The sequence below is a fragment of the Strongylocentrotus purpuratus genome, unplaced genomic scaffold (assembly GCF_000002235.5).
Source record: "Strongylocentrotus purpuratus isolate Spur 01 unplaced genomic scaffold, Spur_5.0 spur5_scaffold_17, whole genome shotgun sequence".
NCBI lineage: Eukaryota > Metazoa > Echinodermata > Echinoidea > Camarodonta > Strongylocentrotidae > Strongylocentrotus > Strongylocentrotus purpuratus.
The window spans coordinates 4,951,180-4,974,106 of NW_022145602.1; the positions used below are offsets into that span (position 1 = coordinate 4,951,180).

At 36.7% G+C, this 22,927-nt stretch overlaps 1 protein-coding gene across 1 annotated transcript in view; it reads left to right on the forward strand.

The window, feature by feature from the left end:
- LOC581094 (tyrosine 3-monooxygenase) overlaps window positions 1–21,402 on the forward strand; it is a 34,535-nt gene extending 13,133 nt beyond the window's left edge. The window contains exons 3-14 of the mRNA XM_781113.4: window positions 6,711–6,885; window positions 7,335–7,423; window positions 8,779–8,846; window positions 9,224–9,274; window positions 13,833–13,931; window positions 14,855–14,901; window positions 15,878–16,013; window positions 16,638–16,707; window positions 17,308–17,364; window positions 17,864–17,959; window positions 18,504–18,637; window positions 19,251–21,402. Of these exons, the coding sequence (XP_786206.2) occupies window positions 6,711–6,885; window positions 7,335–7,423; window positions 8,779–8,846; window positions 9,224–9,274; window positions 13,833–13,931; window positions 14,855–14,901; window positions 15,878–16,013; window positions 16,638–16,707; window positions 17,308–17,364; window positions 17,864–17,959; window positions 18,504–18,637; window positions 19,251–19,410 (1,182 nt within the window). The 3' untranslated portion in view covers window positions 19,411–21,402. The remainder of the gene's footprint in view (window positions 1–6,710; window positions 6,886–7,334; window positions 7,424–8,778; window positions 8,847–9,223; window positions 9,275–13,832; window positions 13,932–14,854; window positions 14,902–15,877; window positions 16,014–16,637; window positions 16,708–17,307; window positions 17,365–17,863; window positions 17,960–18,503; window positions 18,638–19,250) is intronic.
- The last annotated feature ends 1,525 nt before the right edge of the window (window positions 21,403–22,927 follow it).

The window sequence follows — 22,927 nt, forward strand, 5'->3', positions numbered from 1 at the left end:
CTCTCGTATATCCCAGCTGCTATGCAGGTAGTTGTATTTGTATTTTTATAAATCACCCGATATGTAGTTGACCTAAAACTTGTACGATGGCCATCTGTTAGCTTACCAGTTCATAGTCATACATTAGATGACATATTTGTGATTTTCTTTGAATTTCACCTTTAAGTTGTCCCTCATATAGCCCGATCTTCATTCTTTTTAATCAAACATCTGCCTGTCTCTTTTCTCAAATTGACATCGCTCTCGTCTTGCATCCATAAAACTGAGGTAATACCATTCCAGCATCTTTAGAGCCTAGAATTTCATACAAAAAAAGGATAAAACGAAATCGATGTGGCATGATACTACTGCTACTACTTCTACTACTGCTACTACTACTACTACTACTACTACTGCTACTTCCATTATGGAACAATCACAGTGTTACCACATAGTGAACCACACTGTGTACCACATATTCAAACACAGTGTGGTACCACAGTGTGCTACGTGGTAACGCTGCGGTGTACTATGCGGTGCGTACCATAGTGTGGTAACGCTGTAGACTGCATAGTCTACCCCACTGTGGTACACACCACATAGTACACCACAGCGTTACCACATGTCCCCAAATCACATGTGTCCCACACTGTGGTATCAACCACACAGTATACCACAGCGTTACCACACTGTGGTACGCACCAAATAGTACACCACAGCGTTACCACACGTCCAAAAATCACAAGTGGCTCATATGTGGTAGCACGCTGTGGTACCACACTGTGTTTGAATATGTGGTAACTGAAACTTCACATTGTGACAACAATGTGAACACATAATGCCCACACAGTATATGTGAACTTAGTGTAGCAACACTGTGATTGTTCCATAAGGGTTCTACTACTACTACTACTACTACTACTACTACTACTACTACTACTATGTTAGATATAAACATGCACATTACATACTTCGTGGTATAGAAGGACGTAAGAGATACTTACGTCCTTCTATTAAATGCTTACCAGTTTTGTTTCATGTTGTTGATAGATTAAGTATTTTCTAAAATTCCAATACATGAATTTCTTGATTGTCTTAATGTTGACAAATAAGGCGATCTGCAGCGCATTTCAAGTACGATCGAAACTTACTAAAAATAAGACTCTCATATCATAACTATAACAAATTTTGCCCGAGAAGCTGTCCCTCGATCATCAGAAATGATGGTATAACTTTGAAAAGAACAAAAAAGGATTTGCTGGTTGAAGATATGAAACTTGACCCTCATTTGCATGATAACGATGTATTCGCTTAAATTTCGTGTTATTATAAGATTTGATTGTCTGGTCATAAATAACATCCAGACGAATTTTAACGATTTCTTTCATGTCGGCAGTGATAGGCAATGAGAGTGCCAAAATCAAAGCCCAATAATTCAGGTTTATTGCAAATAAATATGCCACATTCCCGCCTTCATGAGCGTTAAAATGTCTTGATCGGGCGATAAAACCCTTCATTCTACTGCACGCTGGCGCCTAAATTCAAGCCGAACGCATGGTCTGTAAAGTACAAACGTGATTTCATGTATGGTGGGACTAACAAATGTTTGCTCGCCCAAAAATGCTCTCCGCAGACTTCCGCTCCAACCCCTGATTTTTTCTTACCGTGACCACATGTTTCGCACTGGATTTTATTTCTCCCTAGTCAAACAGAACAGTTAAACAAATGTTCGAGTTCGAACCGTGTTCATAACCAGCAATAAACATCACAAAATGCTTTCAATTGGTTCAGCCCCACGAGATTTTGCGAGATAAAAAAAGGACGCCATCCGACATTTCCCTGGTAGTGGAAACGCGCACGCCGCGCCGAGCCACCGACGACATCGCCTCCGTTTCTCTTGCGCAGACAACTCAACCAATACACACGCGGTCAGAAATTCGAAACTTCAGTAGCCTTACTTCTATTTTTCCCGGCCATGCCCAAGTCAGTTTTGAGGCCTCTTTTTAATTAAACTGGAGCTACTTTCCTTTTGCAAAGCAAACATTCCCGAGCTACGAATGAGGAAATTAATAAACGTCTGGAGCGCGGCTGTGGTAGTTTAACATCGGTAGAAGATAAACGTCCGCAGTCCCACAAACAGTCTTCCGTGTCTCCTTCCCGGAGCAAATTTCACTGAGGCTATTTCCATTTATGCGATTCGATTGATTTATTTGTGAGCAAGCGTATACCATTATGAAAATCAAAATTAGAAGAATTTCATCAAATATTTTCTAATATGAAAATGCCAAAGGGCCAGTCCGAAATTCTTTTCTGTCATTTTTAGATCTGATAGGTATATTTAAGTAAATTTGAAGGAAAGATCGAAATATAAATGAATGAATTGAAGGATAACGTCCATGGCGTCACGTTGGTTTTGCACCATGCTAATTTTGTCTTAAGATCATGCTGATTCGACACTTAAACAGTTACAGATCCTTCATTAAAGGTAATACAAAGTTTTGGTATGGGGTCATGACTTTGGTTCAAATGAACATATTGAAAGCACATGCAATCCTACAATATTCAGTGATCGTTGTCGCGGTGGAAATCGAGTCTAAAGTGATGAAATTGTAAATAATAAACTCTTTATTTTGTATAGCGCCCTCTCAAGGTCAAGATATTAATTTATCTTTTAAATAATTTTATTTGACTAAAATCGACCGATTTGCTATAACCGTTTGGAATATATATATCAGATCTGCATATTCTGAGATTTTTATAGTCGCAACTACCATCGTCTGGCCGTAGGCGCTATTTCAAATTTATCAAAATTTACCGGGAGCACCGGTAAATTTTTATATTCAATTTTTCTCGAAAGCAGAAGAGTTTTAGGGGCTCAATTTTTTAGTGCTTATAATACATCCATATGGGCATCCAAATATATAAAAATTGTAAAGAATCACTATCCAGCCAATTTTCAAAATTTACCAAAACTTTGTAATACCTTTAAGATTTCCATTAATTTAACAAAAAGTTTCCTGATGATGTGATCAATAATCACATGATAATATTACCCTAGAATGTTTGATCTATGAAAAACCAAATAGTCTAGAGGCCTACAATGTAATCATAGGTCGAAAGAAAACTAATGCACAAGTCAACACGGAGACCAAAACAAAACAAAAAACAGAGAGAAGGAAGCAGATAAGAGAGAACCGGGAGACAAAAGGCGACGAAAAAATGATGCAAATGAAATGGAACAACATCATCAATATCAATGGGGCGACGGAAAATAATTCGAACAGAATACAGATTGCTCTAACTGTTCAATACTCAAAATAAATGATGTGTGCCGAAATCTTTCGTAGGAATGGTATAATAATAATCGGGTAATGAGAAAAGAAAAATAGAAACAGAAAGGAGGCTTGAAATCCTAGTCCAATTTCATTCATGCGTTTACAGTGAAGAAGATTTCTCACAAGTTTTCCTTCCGTTCCTATTTATATTTTCGTTTGTACAGTAAACGAGTGATTTATTCATACTCCTTGTAAACTTGGCGTGTTTTTTCATCAAGAATAAAAGGTGGACTTTGTTGCACTAAAGCTTTCGTTTAATCCTTGAAGATGTAAGCTTTAATTTTGTCATATTCTCAAGAAACATACATCGGGGCAAACCAATTCTTTCACATGCTTACAAAAATTACAAAATGTGGTTCGGGTATGAATAATTTTACTCTTTTATTGTACCCGTATATATCCCCTTTGTTATATTTGTATTGTACATGTGCGCCTAGAGGAATTTTTTTTATTTTGAATAGTATTATGTGTTTGGCTGGAGGAGAAACAATCTATACCGCTAAGAGTTTAACAGTGGTCGAGTGGTTTAAGGCGCTTGACTGGAGATGCAAAGGTCGAGGGTTCGAATCCCGACACGGCACTAATATCCTTTGGCAAGATATTAACCTGCACTTGCTACTCTCCACCCAGGTGTTAAAATGGGTACCCGGTATGATGCGACCGTCACTGTTGGTCAAACAGTTTTTGATCGTCAAGTAACGCCCGGCTGGAATGCTCCCCAGGGAGTGGACATTGTGCACACAGTGTGTGCGGGCAGGCAAGCACTGAATCCAATGACCTGGGTAACGGTATATCTGTAAAACGCTTAGAGACGTCTGAGATGTATTAAGCGCTATATAAAAGCTGAATATTATAATTATTATCATGATTATTTATATTACGATGCAATTCTGTTATCAGAGCTCAAGATTGTCCTTAAATTCTTTTAGTTTTTGTTACCGAATCTTTCATGGACAAGATAAAAACAAGCTAAATTCATATTGTCGTCACTTGGGAGACTTGCCTCCATCATTATGTAGTCCGCGTAGCTTATATAATGTATCAATGTCCGTAGGCCTAGGTTTTCATCGATCTCGGGGCATAGCCGGGTGTTCGAATTACATCATGCTGCTAGTAATATATTGGTTGGTAGGACATCTCCGTACTTCTATCTCCCTAGCTTTTTTTTTAATCCTCGGTGTGCACTTTGAATAGTATATATTTTGTATGAAAATATCACCTTGGATTAGATGCTTACTAAGGATGACAACAAAACATGCAAAAAAAGATTGATAAATATGGTTTTGTTGAAATAGAAAAATAAAATAAAGCAGAAGAAGGATGATACACGAATGACGACGAAGAAGAAGAAGAAGAACGATAAGGAGAGGAGGAGGAGGAGGAGGAGGAGGAGGAGGAGGAGGAGGAGGAGGAGGAGGAGGAGGAGGAGGAGGAAGAAGAAGAGGAGGGGGAAGAAGAAGAAGAAGAAAGTAATAAGACATAATTATGACGATGAAAAGATATAGAAAGCCAAACAATATCATGAATTAAAATTAGGAGCATTCTCCATAGTAAGGAAGACCAAAAGACTATCATGTAAGACGGGGAAACACACCCCGGCCCCCCCACTCAGTGTTATTTAGGGTACGCATATGCGTGTTCCAACCGACCCCCCCTTTTCAGCAAAAGTCCGGTGTGTAAAGTCAATACGGCTCGACCTTTTTCTTTTGTATACGAGCCTTTTTCCGCACCCCCCTTTTCAGCAAAAGTCCGGTGTGTAAAGTCAATACGGCTCGACCTTTTTCTTTTGTTACGAAAAGGACATTTTGGCAACACGCATGCGGTCATTTTGAAACCTGAGTGGGGGGGCCGGGAAACACACCCACACAGACGCACTCATACACATATACGTTTACACCCAGATAGATATAAAGGGAGAAGAGGGAGAGAGAGAGAGAGAGAGAGAGAGAGAGAAAAGAGAGAGAGAGAGAGAGAGAGAGAGAAATAGAGAGAGAAGGAGAAATGAGAAGTAAGAAATGGGAACATTGAGAGAGAAAGAGAGTATAGGAGGGATTTAAATTTTGTGTGTGTGTGCGTGTGCGTGTTGTATGAGTGAGACAGAGAGAGTATGATCATGATGAGAAACCGAGAAGAGAGTATAGGAGGGATTTAAAGTGTGTGCGTGTGTGTGCGTGTGTGTGTGTGTGTGAGAGAGGAAGAGAGAGAGAGAGAGAGAGAGAGAGAGAGAGAAATGGAAGGAATAGAGTATGAGCATGATGAGAAACCGAGAAATAGAGAGATATATAACGCTTAAGAGAGTGGGATTATACGGCAATATACTTAGGGGGATCAAAGAGATAAACATCATCTTTACCCCTCAGTCAGACCGACCTAAACCTGGCTACAGACCGAACCAAAAAAAAAAAAAATACATAACCCGCAATAGCCAAAAATCGGTCGGTGTGAAGTCGGATGTCGGTGTGACGGAAGTTTAACGGACTAACGATATTCATTTCTCATTCCAATGTTACGTAATGTTCACCCCCATTATTCGTTTCCACCAGCTATCTACACTCCTATCATGTATGCGAATAGTTAACTGTTACGAGGCTGCACTAATAAAAGGATACAGCATATTTAGTCAGGCAATTAACACTGCTGACTCCGGTAAATATTTTCCCAACGAAAGTTGCTTAAATGAAAAATCGTTCAACATTAGCGATTTTTTATTTACATTCTACACCAGTGGCGTGAAATTCCCAATGTCTTTTGATGATTGTATTATTCAGTTCCGTTTTAGTACCCCATGACGGGTTTGATGTAATCGCATTTGTTATTGTATCATCATTAAAAGACCATACATGTACCTTCATTAGTAAGGCGGAATAACGCAAGGGAATCAATGTGAGAGTGATTTTAGTTTGATAAAAAAAGATAACAAGCTTCTAATAGGCTTTCGTGTGAAATCTATCAATAATTAATTGTTTAGCGTGATCAATACTATGTGATACACTTTACTATATAATGGATATTTCTTTTCTTTCAAAGCTTTCATATATTTGAAACCAAATGGTTTGAACAAAAAAAATAGGATGACCCAGAAGTGGTTCTAGAAGTTTTTTTTTAATCAATTTTATTTACATGCGCCTCCTTTAGACTAATGTATTACAAATATATATTGTTATTGTTTATTTTTTGGTGGATGGGGGGGGGGGGGGGGGGGGGTCTCCTTCAAACAACTCTGCCGGGATAACGATTGCATGTCGGCCAGACCTATTGATCAATTAATAATAATGGTATTCACTTATCGTAAAACTTAAAATATACCTCGTTCGATTAATTCCATGTAATGTTACTCTTGATCCTTTAATGTTTCATTTCGTTATTGCCCTTTCATCCTTTCTTTTTATCTTGCAGAAGCGGAAGGTCACTTTGACGCACGTCGAATCTCGTCCGTCCAACAAGATCGACGGCCAGATTGAATTTCTCATGCAGTGCGAGACAAAGGGGAGCTCTTCCAAGAACGTGCTTACCGCCCTCCAGAAGGTGGCTGATAATGTTCGGCTCGAGAAAGAGGAAATCACGAAGAGAGGTAATACATATAAGTTCACATGACGTACGCAACTATTTACATGAAAATCCATTCAATGAACTTCTTACGAACATCGTGCGAACATCGTACCGTAATCTACAACGGAATTGACCCCGTATGGTTTTAATTGCACGTTTTTTTTTTTTTTTTTTAATCAATGCGATAGGTTTAAACATATACGATTTTATTAAAGTTGTGGCAATATTGGCTCTTATTCAAATGTGGTTAATGTACATTACAATGTTTACAAGACCAACATGTGTGTATACACACCGCACGTCAAAGATTAAAATACATCCTGGGTGAAATTGCTAACCAGCATCAAATCCCTTTCTCTCATGTTTAATGATCTTTAAAAACATTATCAACATTGCATTATAAATCAAATCTAGAAAATGTTGGCACAACAGAGATGAAAATACCCATATTCATATCTTGATCCTCCATAGGTCCGTGGTTCCCCACTAGAGTTCACGAGTTGGATCGATGCACTCATCTTCTCTCAAACTACGAACCTGACCTCGATGATGAACATCCGGTATGACCTTCTGTGGATTACTATTATCTATTCTCCATTTTATATGTTTCTGCGTCTGTTTTTGCTTGTACCTTCCTATTTTCTTTCTTGATTTGATTTTGTTTGGCAACTAGTCACATTCGACTATTTTTGCCACGCACTATTTTATGAATTATATATATAAATATATAAATATTCATATATACAATAAGTCATAAATGACAATTTTTAGGAATTTTTCTTTTCAATCCTTTTTCTTTTTGCTTATACATGTATATTTTGGAGAAAATTATATAATAATGATAGGCATACAAATTGCCTGTGTTAAGCTAGAAGGGCATTAACTCTTCTTTAAAATAAGTTACCGCCCTCTTTGTTTCAAAAGAGATGATACATCGTAAATAAATCTTAGACGTCCAATCCAATCCAATCCAATGCACTGATTGTTTTGGTATGACACCTTTTCCTTACATAAGCGCTACACACATCGATCTACATCGGCTACTTAAAAACAAATATATCACACTACATGAAGGTTCAAAACCACAACCTGGGCCAATAGAAGCTTGATACTACAGCAAGGATATGTAACAAACATTTGGGCCTCACAAGTCTTCCTGAATGGCTCTGTGCATACCCGATACCAAGCTGATGTCTGTCTTCTATTAAACTGTTTACTTACCATTAATTGAGACAGTGTTCTCTGTTAACCGCATCCTCATCTAAAACTGTTATCCGAAATTTCTTACAATATCAACCCGAAACCGCAATACTTATTCGCAAAATGGTGAAATTGATCCAAATTCAAAGCAAAAATGATTGATTATATAAATCAATATTGTAACTACTTACCAATATGACCTACATTTTATCAAAGATATTCTTGTCTTTTTAAAATGAAATTAGTAAACTAATTGTTATGCATCATATGATTTTTCAAATGATATCATGTAATGTGATATTACAATAATATTCTGTTTTTAAACATGTAATTTTCCCTTAATTACTGTTAAAGGAATCTCAAATTGTAGACAAATTGTTGATTTTTTAAATAAATAAACAATGGAAGTACTAACCTACATAAACTATGTGTTAGCCTATATTTTATTCTGTTTTAAAAGAGAAATTGCCATGATATTTATTAAGCATTACATTATTTATACAATTATATCCCGTAATATGATATTACAATTATGTTCTGTTTTTAAACGAGTTATTTCCCCCTGTATCTTAAAGGGATTTAGTTACAAAGACTACCGAGAACGCATTATAATATTATGCATAATTTGATTAACAAAAAAAATTATATCACGTCATATGATACTACAACAATTATGTTCTGTTTTTAAACGAGTTATTTCCCCTGTATCTTAAAGGGATTTACTGACAAAGACTACCGAGAACGCAGGCAGCGGATTGCTGACGTTGCTTTCAAATACAAACAGTAAGTGAGATGATTTTTTATATTTTTTTTTTATTTCTTCTTCAAGAATTTTAATTATAATATAGTTGTTCCCTAGCCGAAGGTATATTAATAATTTGTTTAAATTAGTATGTTTGTATCTAATGGAAACCGACATATAAACTGTTGATGGGGCTATACAACGCTAACCTGTTAAACGAGTAGGAAAAGGAAATAAATACATCTAATGGCATATCTCAAAAAACTGAATATTTAGAAATATGATAACAATGGTCCGATGTACAATGTGTATTTCCTGCGCTTAAAACTCCTCAGTTATGCAATACGGTCAGCATATGCTAAGTTGGTATTCGCTAAAGAGTTACGTCACTGATTTTCTTTCCCCTTTTTTTATTTAGCGGACAGCCGATTCCTCGAGTGGAATATACAGATGACGAGCTGAGGACATGGTGAGTTAAAATCACTATTCACTTGAGAGAGCTAGAGAGTGAGAGAAAGAGAGGGAGAGAGAGAGAGAGAGAGAGAGAGATGGGAGAGGAAGCGATGGGAGAGAGAAAGAGAGAGAGAGAGAGACAACAAAAAGTGTTTGTGTTTTTATAGAGTATGATGTAAAGTGAATGAGTGAAAGAGAGATAGAGAAAGAGAATGAGATAGAGAGAGAGAGAGAGATAGATAGAGGGAGAGAGAAAGAGAGAGAGAAAGAGAGAGAGAGAGAGAGGGGAGGGGAAAGGAGGAAGAGTGTCTTATTATACCATGTTTACTATACGTACATGCAGATGTATTTTCTTTTGCATCATAACTAACTTCAAATCGTATTGTTTCATTCATCCTTGTAATTATAATTATATATTGCCATTGGTCCTTTAAAACCAATAACTCACTTTACATAATTGGATTTTAAACAGACACCGTTTTAATGGTTATTTAATGTAATCTACATGCAGATGTGCACCAAACTTAATTACACTAGCAGTCAAATATTCCTGTTTGTTTTGCCTAAGTCCGTGAAAGTATACTATAGCTCTGTACGTTTATTGACCAAGCTACCCGTGTTATTAAGCCTACCAATACTCGTGTGCTTATTACGTGTAATAGTTCGGAAGGTGTTAATGACTGAATTCACTATTATGAAAACTAAATCAAAACAATTCTTTAAAATAGATAAAGTGATGAGCATAGGGTAACAAGAAGACGGAAAAAGAAGGATGATAACAAATTAACCCCTGCCCCCATGCTAGGAAACTTCAGAGAAGAAAAAGAAATTGATGAAGACAAATGAAAAATGGATTAAAAGAAATTATTAAAGAAAACAAAACTGAAAAAGAATAAGAAGGAGAATAAGAAGGAGAAGAAGAAGGAGAAGAAGAGGGAGGAGAAAATATGTCTGACTAAAAGGAGACGAAATTTGAACAGTTCGGATGTAAATGGATGAATAAATATTTATTGAACCATAGAGTTCACATACCCGACAAGAAAATAGCATAGGAGTTTCACAAAACAATCTTCATTCGTATTCAAAATACATCCGGTCCGCCTATGATATACCTTTGAGGTATACTGATATAGAAGTTCTCGAAAAGGCCGACACCGAATCACAATTTGTTTTTAGGTATCTGCCTCTTTCTTTTTCTCTTTTTTTCATTTCTTCCCTCCCTCTCCCTCTTCTCTCCCTCTCTATGTCTCTCTTCCTTCCCCTTTTCAAAATATTTTTTGAAAAAATGTTTGTTCATTCTCTCTGTCTCATGATGTGTGCCTCTTTCTGTCTTCCTGTCTCCTCCTGTCTCTCTCTCTCTCTCTCTCTCTCTTTCTCTCGCTGTCTTCGTCTCTCTCTTTCTTTCCTTCAGCGTCTTTGTCTCTTTCTCCTCACCTCACAGTCTCTCTCAGTCTCTCTCTGTCTATCTCTTTCTCTCTATCTGTATCTCCCTGTCTCTCTCTGTCTCCCCTGTACCTTTGTATATCACATGTCTGTCCGTCTCTCTTTCTCTCTCTATCTACATAACTTTACATCTTAGTATTCAGACGCCTGCCATGAGATACTATATGATCGATTGTCGTAATCGAAGATTATCGATTGCCGTGGTATAATTACAGCGCCACCTGTCGGCCCGGGGGAACAAACACGTATTCCTTGATGAAGGCAAACGATTCGAGTGCGGAACATCGGGGTTATTTGAAATGGAAAAGAAGATATATCTGGTTCACAAAAGTGCGGGAAAATTTGTCATGGATATTTGTACACAACCCGCCGTCTGTTCGCTTTGTCATGACCTGTTGCATATCAAATGAAACTGAGCAGGCAATTTACCGCGCGCTAGGACGGAGGACAGCTAGGCAATGATGATTGATCGAGAAAATAGCAAACAATCTCTGTTAAGTGATCATTCTCATTGATAAACAAGGATGACGCAATATGGAATCGGGCAGACAAGTGCAAGGAAAAGACTCATCAAACATGGTATGAGTTATGATGCCAACACAAGTGAAGCAAAAACCCAAGACGAAAAAGGGAAGATGAAACTAGTCATATGAAAAGAGACGAACCACATCATGGAATTTTTTTCATGGGGCATCACGTGACAGTCATCTTGGAGGCGGAATCGTGTAAAGAATCTTGTCTACACAAAGTCTTCATTTCTCCCTCCGTCTATTTATTTTGGATGCGTTACACTGAACGTCAAGCGGCGCTCTTTTCTTGGTATGACGTCATCGGTCATAACGAACTTGAGGGGCGAACGCAGACACGATATTACTTTTGACATGAAGATAATGAAATATAAAGAGAGAGATATAGAGAGAGACACACCGATATAGTAGAGAGAGACACACTCAGAGGTATATATATATATATATATATATATATATATAGAGAGAGAGAGAGAGAGAGAGAGAGAGAGGGGGGGGGGGGGGAGACGAAAATAGCCTCCAGTATTAGAATAGAGAGAAAACTCAGTCGTTTTATTCAAGCAGAAAATCGCAAACTTATGTTTCATAAAGTCTCTATTCTTTGTATTTTCAAAGGATTAATCCACAACCGATTAAAGATGGCAAAGTACTGTCAAACAAAAACGCTATGCATTTTTGAAAACACTGTTATTCAAGAAAACGAAAGATGTTTTATTTGAACTATGTTCAGATGCTACGATGTTATTTCAATTGATTGTCTATGATTGTTTAATTTGTTCAAAAGCATATATTTATCAATAAATTCATTTTACAACAACAACAACAAAAAAGGACCAACAAAAAAGAGAGAAAACACTGCTGGCATAAGTTAGAAGTAAGAAATAATGCACACCCTTGGCTTGCCATAACATATATACAAGTGAAAGACTTTAAGCAAAGAACAGAGGCATGAATAAAAGATAAAAAGTATTTAAATGTAAAAAGAAAAAACAAATAGACGGAAAACAAGATGGATAATAATGAGAGGGAAAAAAAAGAGGAAAGGAGTTAGGAGAGCAGGAAGGTGAGAGAGTGAGAGACTATGGGACAGGAAGAAGCGAGAGAAAGAAAGATAACGAGAGAGAGAGAGAGAGAGAGAGAGAGAGAGAGGGAGATTCTTCTATGGAAGTGATTGATGGTATGGCACCGGATAGTATTATTCCAGTCTTTATAACCCAACAAAAATCGTTATTCTGCAATTAATGCCAATCATAGCACATGGTAACTTTTTAGCTTTGCAGAGCTGGAAGCTGGTTTGACAAGACAATGATAGATGCCCCCGAAAATTAGTATTTAACGAGAAAGAAGAGAAAGAGAGAGTGAAGACAAAATCATTTTGATGAGTAGAGTGGTTCGGTATCGATCGAAACTAAATATAATTTTTGACACTTCAGAAAGACAAATATCTTTCGCGCCAAACAGATCCTTATCGTTATAGAACGAACGCCTAGTCCTTCCCGATGTCATGTGCGCGTCTTCGTGTGGGTGCGAATGAGTTGTGTGCGTGTGTTTGTGACGAGGTGTGTTATTTTGTGTATTGTTGCGTTATTTTGTGTATTGTTGCGTATGTTTTTCTCTCTAGGTGAGCGCGCATAATTATGAGCGTACGTTGTGAATGTGTTATTTTTTAGAGAGAGAAAGAGAGAGAGAGAGAGAGAGAGTGAAAGTGGGGCGAGTGAGATAGAGAGAACAATGTTGGTTTATGCATAAAACAAACAAATATGTTTTGAAAGAGCAAACAGAAATTTTCTACATTTAGTCTTAATTCATTTTTTTAATGGCGGATTTTACAATGGAAAGTAAAGTTTAACAATACAGAGTAAGCCTATTTCCCATGTTATGAAATAAAAATAAAAGGTTTTCATTGCAAAAATATAAAGAGGCCACTAGCAACGAAAGTGATTACTTTTTATTCGATCTCATTATACTCTGCCGAAGTGTTTAATGAGATACCAAAGAGTCTGGAAATTTAATCTGTTAATCGCAATACTCTGGCAGAGTTATCTGTGTGTGAATTTAGCAATTTCCGTAAAAAAAATGTCGCCATCTCTGGCAGGTGTGCACAGAATGTATGTTAACGTGATAGCAATTTTTTGTCACGAAGAACCCGCACGAAAACAGAAAACAAAATGTAAACATATGATTTCAATAAAAGTTTGAGTGTGCACGATAAATGCCACCAAATAATTCAAATATGGAGTTTAACATTATTTTGCCCTTCTGTTGCCTTTAGTTGTTTTGACTGCTAAATTTTTTAAATTTTTATTTGTGTGTTGACTGCTAAAATCTTGATAAATTGCATCCAATTCTGAAACTAAAGGACGAAATGAAAAATCAATCTAAAACCAACGGAATATCTCCTGTGTTTGCATGATCCAACCTTTATAGCATCGAACTCCTGTCTCACAGAATCATATCTACAATAAATGTTTAAAAACCTGGTGAAAGAGTGCATGAGCTCTAAAAGACCGGAAACCTGGTTTAAAGGTTAGATGGTTATGTTTTTTTAAAACCAACACAGACGCAACAATTTCTTACATTCACTTTTTCTTCTTTTCGCTACAGGGGACTGATATATCGCCAGCTGAAGGCTCTCTTCCCTACACACGCATGTAAAGAGCACATTGATGCCTTCAACATACTCGAGAAGGAAGGGTTGTACAGGTAAACATTAAAGCCGTACTGTACTTACGTGAAGCACTACCGCAATATCCGATCTAGCGCCATCTCAGGTCAAATGTAGCAGTATATGGTCACGTAAAGTAGCTGGGGTGTTGATTTTTGCCTCGAGCCCTCTTTTGTCGAAGTGAGAAGTATGGATTGGGTTACGCACTGTTGGCAAATAGACCATGAGATGGCGCTGTGCAACAAACAGTACGGTAAAGGAAGGAACTTCATCAGTTCGGTATTACTTGAATTTGTTTATGGATATTTGTTTCGTTTACACATAGTTAACAAGAACGCATAATTTATAATAAGAATTGATTATGAAATTATATTGACTTTCGTTTGTTTATGGCTAACTTGGTTTCCTTCATCTAAATTTTGTAATCAAGCTCTAAATTGTGTAAATATGCAAGTCGTTTCTATCTATTGGAACGGTTGGGTTCAAACGCGTTAGGTCCATGTTTCAAATACGGTAAGGTAGAATGATAATCAGGGAGAGGGAGAGAGAGAGAGAGAGAGAGAGGTGGGTACGGAGGGTATGGAGGGAGTTATAGAGAGAAAGAGACATAGAGACAGATGAAAAAGGGGACTGTTGCGGGTTGCATAGTGTCACAAAGTGGACGTTTTATATAAATATGTATACATACATAATATTACGTTAAATCATATTCAAAAGCAGAACTAGTTCAGACCTCGTACTATAAGAATAATCCTCAAAATAGCATCACATGCCACTGTCATCCTCTGTTCTTCTTCTGTCCCATTCCCTCCATCTAATTGCCACCTCATTTTTATTGATGTAATTTCTTTCTTTTCCTTTTACCATTGTTATAGTCATGTATTCTCTAATCATTATGCGACATTCTCTAATATTCTCCCATTGCCAATTAATGCATATTCCTTTTCTATTTTCTTACTAGTGAATCATTCATTCCACAGCATGAGGACGTCTCAAACTTCCTGAAAGGTAGGTCATCACTTTTCCGATGACATTCCCATGTCGGGAATACTAATTAACACTTATTATTGCTTAATAAAACACGCGGATGTTTGGCAATCATACTGTTAGAGATTTGTCTAAATTTAGCGAATGACTTTTAATTATGATATTGTCTGCCTATGGAAAGACATAACACATTGTGCACGGTGCAAACATTCAGATACAGTAATCATAAAGAATGACGAATGCTGGAATCCGTTATGTCTGTTTTCTGTTTTATTTCATAACTGAACATTCTTTTATATACTTATTTACTGATTTCCCTGATACAATATATACGTTACGTTATCATGATACATATTTCTTGTAATAACTGGGATTGGTATAATTATGTTAAAATACTTATGAATGAATGAAGTAACATTTTGGATCCACACATCTTCAATTGTTTAGGAAAAATATTCAGGTTTGCTGACTTATGTGCACTTGGCACTGACTGGGCAGAAATGCAAGAACTTTTTTTTTATTGCAGTTTTCTCTGAAAAAAAAACTATTGTGTACATATGAATACGAAATACGTTAAATAAATATATTAATACAAAATAAATTTTAAAATGTTAAGCATAAATGTATTAATAATAATAAAAAAAGGTTAACCCGTCATGATTGATAGAAATAACGAATTTACAGAGTAACGGATAGGCTTATTAGCTGAAATAATTGACTCTAGCAGGACCAAAACTAAGTATATTCATTTATCAATTACTAAGGCACAATGATAAAGATTTTTTTATACCCCCCCCCCTTGTGCGTCACATATCTGCGAATATCGTAATTACCTATTATTACGTAATGCCGACATAATTTATTAAAATTGTCCCTATATACACGTTGATTTAATGAAAGTCTCTGCAATTGTGTTCAAGTGAAATAAAATGAATATGTAAAAATTAACAAAGACATAAATAAAAATATGAATGACATTTGTTCTTGTTCATCGTAGGCAAGACAGGTTTTCAGCTCCGCCCAGTAGCTGGACTCCTCTCAGCACGTGACTTCCTAGCTAGTCTTGCTTTCAGGGTGTTTCAGGCCACACAGTACGTGCGCCATTCATCAGCACCCATGCACACACCCGAGCCGTAGGTCCCCTAGATTTTATTTAAATCATTTATTCATTCACGGGCATCATAGTTACCTTGAATATAAGATCCGATAATATTATGTCACAGCGTTTTATTGGGGGCATGTTATTTTCCTTGCAATATGAACAATATTGCTATAATTTATATTCAATTTTTACGGCATTGTTTACTTTTCATATATTTTTACTTATATTTTTTTCAGTTGATTATCAATGTCTAATTCCATGTCAATAACATGACATCTCCAATTCGTCCATAAACTCGGTATAGTCCATTAAAAACAATTTTATTTATTTTAAACGGTTTATTGGTAAAAGAAAATCATTTGGAGCCAGGTGGCCGAATCACAGATTCTTTTACAATCACTACAGATAAAGTCGATACATTAATTCTTAATATAATTATACATCAATAAAAGTGAAAATGCAACGTTTTTGACAAACGGCACATTAATCAAGGGTGTTTGAATTATTCCACAAAATATTATTATTATTATTATTAGAAAAAAGAGCGTTGTATATTTAGGAAATAGCTTTTAAAAGCTCCAGTTCATCAATATACATGACTAATAATATTCTTTCATTGTCTACCGATGGTGATGCGTTCTATTTTGTTTTACAGAGACTGTTGTCATGAGCTTCTTGGGCACGTGCCAATGTTAGCTGATCCAACTTTCGCACAGTTCTCACAGGTAATTGTTATCTAAACCGATTTTTTAAACTAGCCTTACTTAGACAATGAGGCAGCATAAAATGTGACCCGTAACTCATTATGTTTGATAATTATTCGAAAGCATCACTGTCACAGTGGTAAGCATATCATTCTATTTGTTATTGAATGTATATCCAATCCATCGCTAATTACATTTCATAATGCGTGTTTTATTAAAAAAAATTATACCTTAATAATGATAATAATTATAGGCATTTCTATAGCGCCGTCTATCTAGAAATTCTATACCCTAGCTGTCATTACAGCGCTCTAGCATTTCAAGGAAGTAATTCCTGCCAGGGACCCATTTACCTCACCTGGGTCGAGTGTGGCAAGTGAAGATTAATGCCTTGCCAAAGGACATTAGTGCCGTATCGGGGATCGAACCACGACCTTTGAATTTCAAGCCAAGTGCTTAAATCACTCGACTACGACACTTCTACGTTGCTGAAATTTTCCTATCCGTAATAGGTGTATTTTCAAAAGTTTAAATCAGGTAACATACATATTATTCGGGCTCTAATACTGAATGATGAAATGTGAATTTGTGTACCATAATACACCATTTCTCTTTTTTCAGGAGATCGGGCTCGCATCTCTAGGCGTTGCAGATGAGGACATTACAAGACTGGCCACGGTAGGATAAGAACAATCTAAATACAATTCCTATTTGAAAGATCTTAAACATTTTAAATAAATTATTTTGTCTTAGGTAATGAATTGCTTAATCCTGTTTTTGTGGTGAAGCCATAAAAGCACGAGGGCAAGGTTTCGTGAAAGAATTTCAGAAGATAATTGTCAGAGGAGAAAATATTTCAGAGGTTAATGAAAACAAAATGAAATGAAAAGAGAACGATTATTTTAAGGAGAGGGTGTGTGAAGGAGCTCTGAAAAGAAGGTGATGTGAGGTGTTCCCTCATTCGCAACACGATTGCTTTGTTCTCTTGCATATTATGACCGACGCAGCGCCACGTCCTTATAGTAAAGCCCTAGCCTCCCCGACGTTTTTACCATGTTTACAATAAAACAGTTTTTCAGATCATCGCTCTGTTGAAAACCTTTCTCAGTCCACCTCCATCAATTCTTAAATTTTAATTTCTCATTTGTTTTTTCCTGTATGTTTCTTGTGGTCACAGCTCTATTGGTTTACGGTAGAGTTTGGCTTATGCAGGCAGAACGGGGAGACGCGGGCATGTGGGGCTGGGTTACTCTCTGCATTTGGCGAACTGCAGGTAGGTAAAATAAAAAATGAGTGTTTCTTTTAAAAAACAAATTCCTACAGTTGACAGCTGATAATGCTAGGGTATGAATTTAAAGAGGAAAAAGCAAGCGTGAAAATCATTGCACCGTTTTATTGTTCGAAGCAAAAGTGCTTGTCCACAATGCGACTCTCATCTTTATTTACACAATCATCTTCAGCAAGAGTGGCTATAGAAGAATTACTTTTGAAGAAGGGAAGGGGTGGGGGGGGGGGAGCTTCAGGGGATTGGGGCCTTGGAGATTCTTGCATTCATTTTTTACATGTGTCTCTTGGAGATTCTGAGGGCTTAACCCCAGTCCCTTTCCCCTCTCTAGAACCACTACTGACCTCTAGTTGCTCTATGCCTCTCTAATTTATGCTAGAAATGATCAACTGATTGAGGATTAAGATCGTTAAAAAATGCTTTCATAGCTACCCAATATTGTTCATAAGGAAATATTTTGTTTTCTCCAAACGTTTACCACGTTGCACATCGAGCCTTGATGTTTTTTGTACACTGTTTGTATTTTGTGTAGTACGCCCTCTCCGACAAGCCTGAGCATCGTCCTTTTGAACCAAATAAGACAGCCATACAGGAGTATCAGGATAAGAATTACCAGCCCATCTACTTTGTGGCAGATTCTTTTAGTGATGCACAGTCAAAGCTCAGGTAGGTCACAAAGCTGTTAGGAATTATGTCAGTAATTACCATTGTATCTTCGTTATTTTTGTTATTAATTTCATTTAAATTAATAATTTCATCTTTGATATTATTAATTAAATCATCATGATCGTCGTCATCTATATTTACATTATCACCCAATCTCCGACATAAAATCATCATCATCATCGTCACCATCAGTTCCATAGGCTTCGAAGTTGACATCGATAAGAAAGAAGCAATTCTAATTTTAGAACTATTAACTTTCATCAGTATGAGCAACACCAATTTCGTTTCAGTCGCATTAATTCTGCGGCATCGATAGTTGAACATTTTCTGGAGGTTAGCTCATCTCGTTTTTCTTTTTTTCTCTTCCTTTTATAATCGCCATATTGTACATCACGAAAAAGTTATCGTTATCATCATCATCGTCATCATCATCATCATTAGCATCACCATTATCATTGAAAATCGCCTTAATCCGAAAATGATTTCTACGTGGCATACATAAGGGTATCAAAATTGCTATTGAGTTGATTTTCAAAAATACTTGCGATTGTGTTTTAATCTGATATTTTACCCTTTTCTCTCACCCGACCCCCTCCAAACTTTAATCACCCAGGCTGTATGCCATGAAGATGGCCCGTCCCTACAACGTCCGCTACGACCCATACACCCAGAGTATCCAGGTTATAGACAAGGTCGACAAGCTACGTGACGCCATCAGGGATCTCAACGGCCAGATGGTCGTACTCACCTCCGCTATCGAGAAACTCATGTAGACAACAAGTGATGATAGGTCTAAGGTCGTACGACACAATCATGCTCCGACGACAGTTGCTCTGCGTGCAATTTCCAACACCAAGAGAATGCTTAAAGCCCCTCTGCACTAGTTTAGCCAGGGAGATTAGACCTCCCTGCAAGATCACTGGTAGGTGGTTATCTCATCAAATCAGCTCTCAATTAACATAAGAAAATTGAGATCATGGGGGACCAACAGGCACCGATTAGGCATTGTTTGCTATATAGAGGGCGCAAGTAGATATAAGTAGTGCAGCGGGGCTTTAACTTCACACAGTTACTGTAAATAACGCTATCACCATCCTAAAATCAAGTTAAATACACAGTTTCGATTAGTTTTAAGTTGCAATTGATTTGAATCAATCGCAAATTTTACAAGATGGAGCCCAGATTTCTGTAATCGGGGAAATAGTCCTAATTAAAGGTGAACCGTGAAAAATATTTGAGATATACATGACGATAAAATATGTAAAAGCAGACAGTTGACCATTGTGACGTAATCTTTCGTATAACGATAAAAGAAAGGGAATGAGTTTTGGAGAAGGAAAAATTGACTGATTGAAATTTAATCGACAGACCTTCGATATGTCTAAGATAAAGATTATGATCTTAATTTTTTTCACAAGTTGTTTAGCTTCCATCATCTTTCCGCCTCGCGATCCCACGTCACATGACTGAGTCACCTATCACGTGTTTCGGACAGGTGTCACATGACTTGGCACGTTTCACTTTGTTGTTTTGATTATTCATGTTGACCACAGCCAATGACTCGCGTCTCTCACATAGTTTTGCAGATTTTTTCCTATTTTTTTTTTCTTATCATTTCCTAAAATACTTTGATAAGATGTTACTTAAAAACATAACCTCGAATGGAAATGATAAGTGAATCATTTACCCTATTGCGTGACAACACAAGATTTTCGTGCACTTTTGTACATCATTACATTCATGTGGTGAATATTCCTTTGATTACCTTGATAACTTCAGTCAACTCAGAGCAACTTTTTTTCACTTTTAAAAGCACCTTAGGATGATTTTTTTTCTCGAAAGTCTTTGCAATCGTGGTTAAGAGCAAATTTTGACATTTTTTTATTAGCCCAAGTGGAAACTTTCTGTAAGTAGATTATATAGAACAAAAAAATAAAGCTGTAATTTTGATAACGTGAAAAAGAAATGTGTACAGAACATGCCAAACACAAAGTATGTGAATAGTGTTGGAAACTTGCAATATATTAACAAAATATCAATTTTATGACTAAATACAGTAAAGATCATGAGGTACATGAATATAGAGAGGAAATAAGAAAGGGAGAAAGTGACGGAGAGAAAGAGAGAGAGAGAGAGAGAGAGAGAGAGAGAGAGAGAGGGAGGGAGAGAGACGGTTTTGACAGGATAGAAGGCCTAATTAGAAGGGGGCTCGGAGCAAACTTTTCGAGTTCCTACAGAAAGTCGAGCGCCACCACTTGTTCGAATAAGTTTACTGTTCCTACGATTTGGGCATATACGTTGTCGGCAAGCTTCCATTTATAGATTGACAAATATATATATTTATTTTCCCATAAAGAATAATTCTTATGTACTTAATATGTATTATTGTGTATAATTAATTCAACAATAAGAAATTTATGGTTGGAATATAAATGTTTTAGAATTAGAGTACTTTTGTTGTCGATAAAAGACGTAAGATGAATGTAACATAAAAGGGAGACAAATGTAAAAGTAAATCGTGTGTAAGTAAGTAACCTTTGTATGTAAATTTGATATCTACTGTGATTTAGGAATTATGAAATTGATCTGCAAGATATTTGTCATTGTTGCCAATTTTGATTGGAAATACACATCGGATAATTTTCGTAATGACGTCATGTTTTTCCTTAAGCCTCAGTCTATCTCTGTCGGTCTATAAACTTATGAAAAAACGAAGCCTGCTAGATGTTATTTATTGAGCAATAAAGTAGCAACGTAGACTTGAATTATGGTTGTTCTTTGTTATTTGTCATTAACTCCTCACGTGATTTAATTGGTACTTTAAAAATGCAAGTAATATTACTAATGATAGTGAAGTGTGATACAAAATGATAGTGAGATTACTGAGATAGAGGATTGGAGGGGAATACAGTGTGTTTCTTCTTTCTTATATTGCTAATTCCTGCATATACATGTTATGTCAGAGGGTAGGTTTAATTAAAGAAGAAGTAGAGGGAGAAGAAGAAGAAGAGGAAGAAGAAGAAGAAGAAGAAGAAGAAGAAGAAGAAGAAGAAGAAGAAGAAGAAGAGGAAGAAGAAAAAGAAGAAGAAGAAGAAGAAGAAGAAGAAGAGGAAGAAGAAGCAGAAGAAGAATAAAAAGAAGAAGAAGAAGAAGAAGAAGAAGAAGAAGAAGAAGAAGAAGAAGAAGAAGAAGAAGAGGAAGAAGAAGCAGAAGAAGAATAAAAAGAAGAAGAAGAAGAAGAAGAAGAATACGAAGAAGCAGAAGAAGAAGAAGAAAAAGAAGAAGAAGAAGAAGAAGAAGAAGAAGAAGAAGAAGAAGAAGCATAAGAAGAAGCAGAAAAAGAAGAAGCAGAAGAAGCAGAAGAAGAAGAAGAAGAAGAAGAAGAAGAAGAAGAAGAAGAAGAAGCAGAAGATGAAGAAGATGAAGAAGAAAAAGAAAAGGAAGAAGAAGAAGGACAAGGAGAAGAAGAAGTGGAAGAAAAAGAAGAAGAACGATGAACAATGAATGATAAAAATATGGGTCAAGGGAGAGACATGATTGACCATAAAATCATGACGCATTTCAAACCAATATTAGTGTCCATCACATTCTAAATTTTGATGTAGGTAACCGTTGTTTTTTGGGGAAATTAATCAATCCGGTCAGTAATCTCAACAATCCCTGTCCATAACAGACCCTGAGCCTTTTTCATACTGGTCATGACTATGACTATAATAACACTTTATATAGGGAATGAAAACCAGTTGAACTCTTTTAAGTTTGACCCTAAACACAGATATACAACGTACCTAACTTTATTGAAACTTAGGATAAACTTGATAAAACAATAGCGCAACGAAATCCATAAACGATCATTTCTTTATAGATTTATATCCTGGAGCAAGCATCGCCGGAACAATGTCAGATCATTCAATTCCTATGAAATATATCTAACCGTAACACGTATCACATGTTTGGGGCAGTATTGTCCTTATCTAGGCGCGGGGCAGACTAGAAAAAAACAACAACAGATTAACCTCTTATGAAAGGAAATTACTTTGAAATGTTATGACGATGCACTCTGCTGGATAGAGGGCGAAGCGGGGGTGGGGGGGGGGGGGGGGGGCACACCCGCCCCGCGCCCCCTTTCCTTTGAAACGCAAGTGTCACACCTTTTCCGGATGATGCACGGTGCACCCTGTGTCTGCCCCTAACGATGTACAATGAAACCTATGTGTGAATGATTTTGCATTTTTTAAAATAAATATAGACATAGAGGGAGAGAGAGAGAGAGAGAGAGAGAGAGAGAGG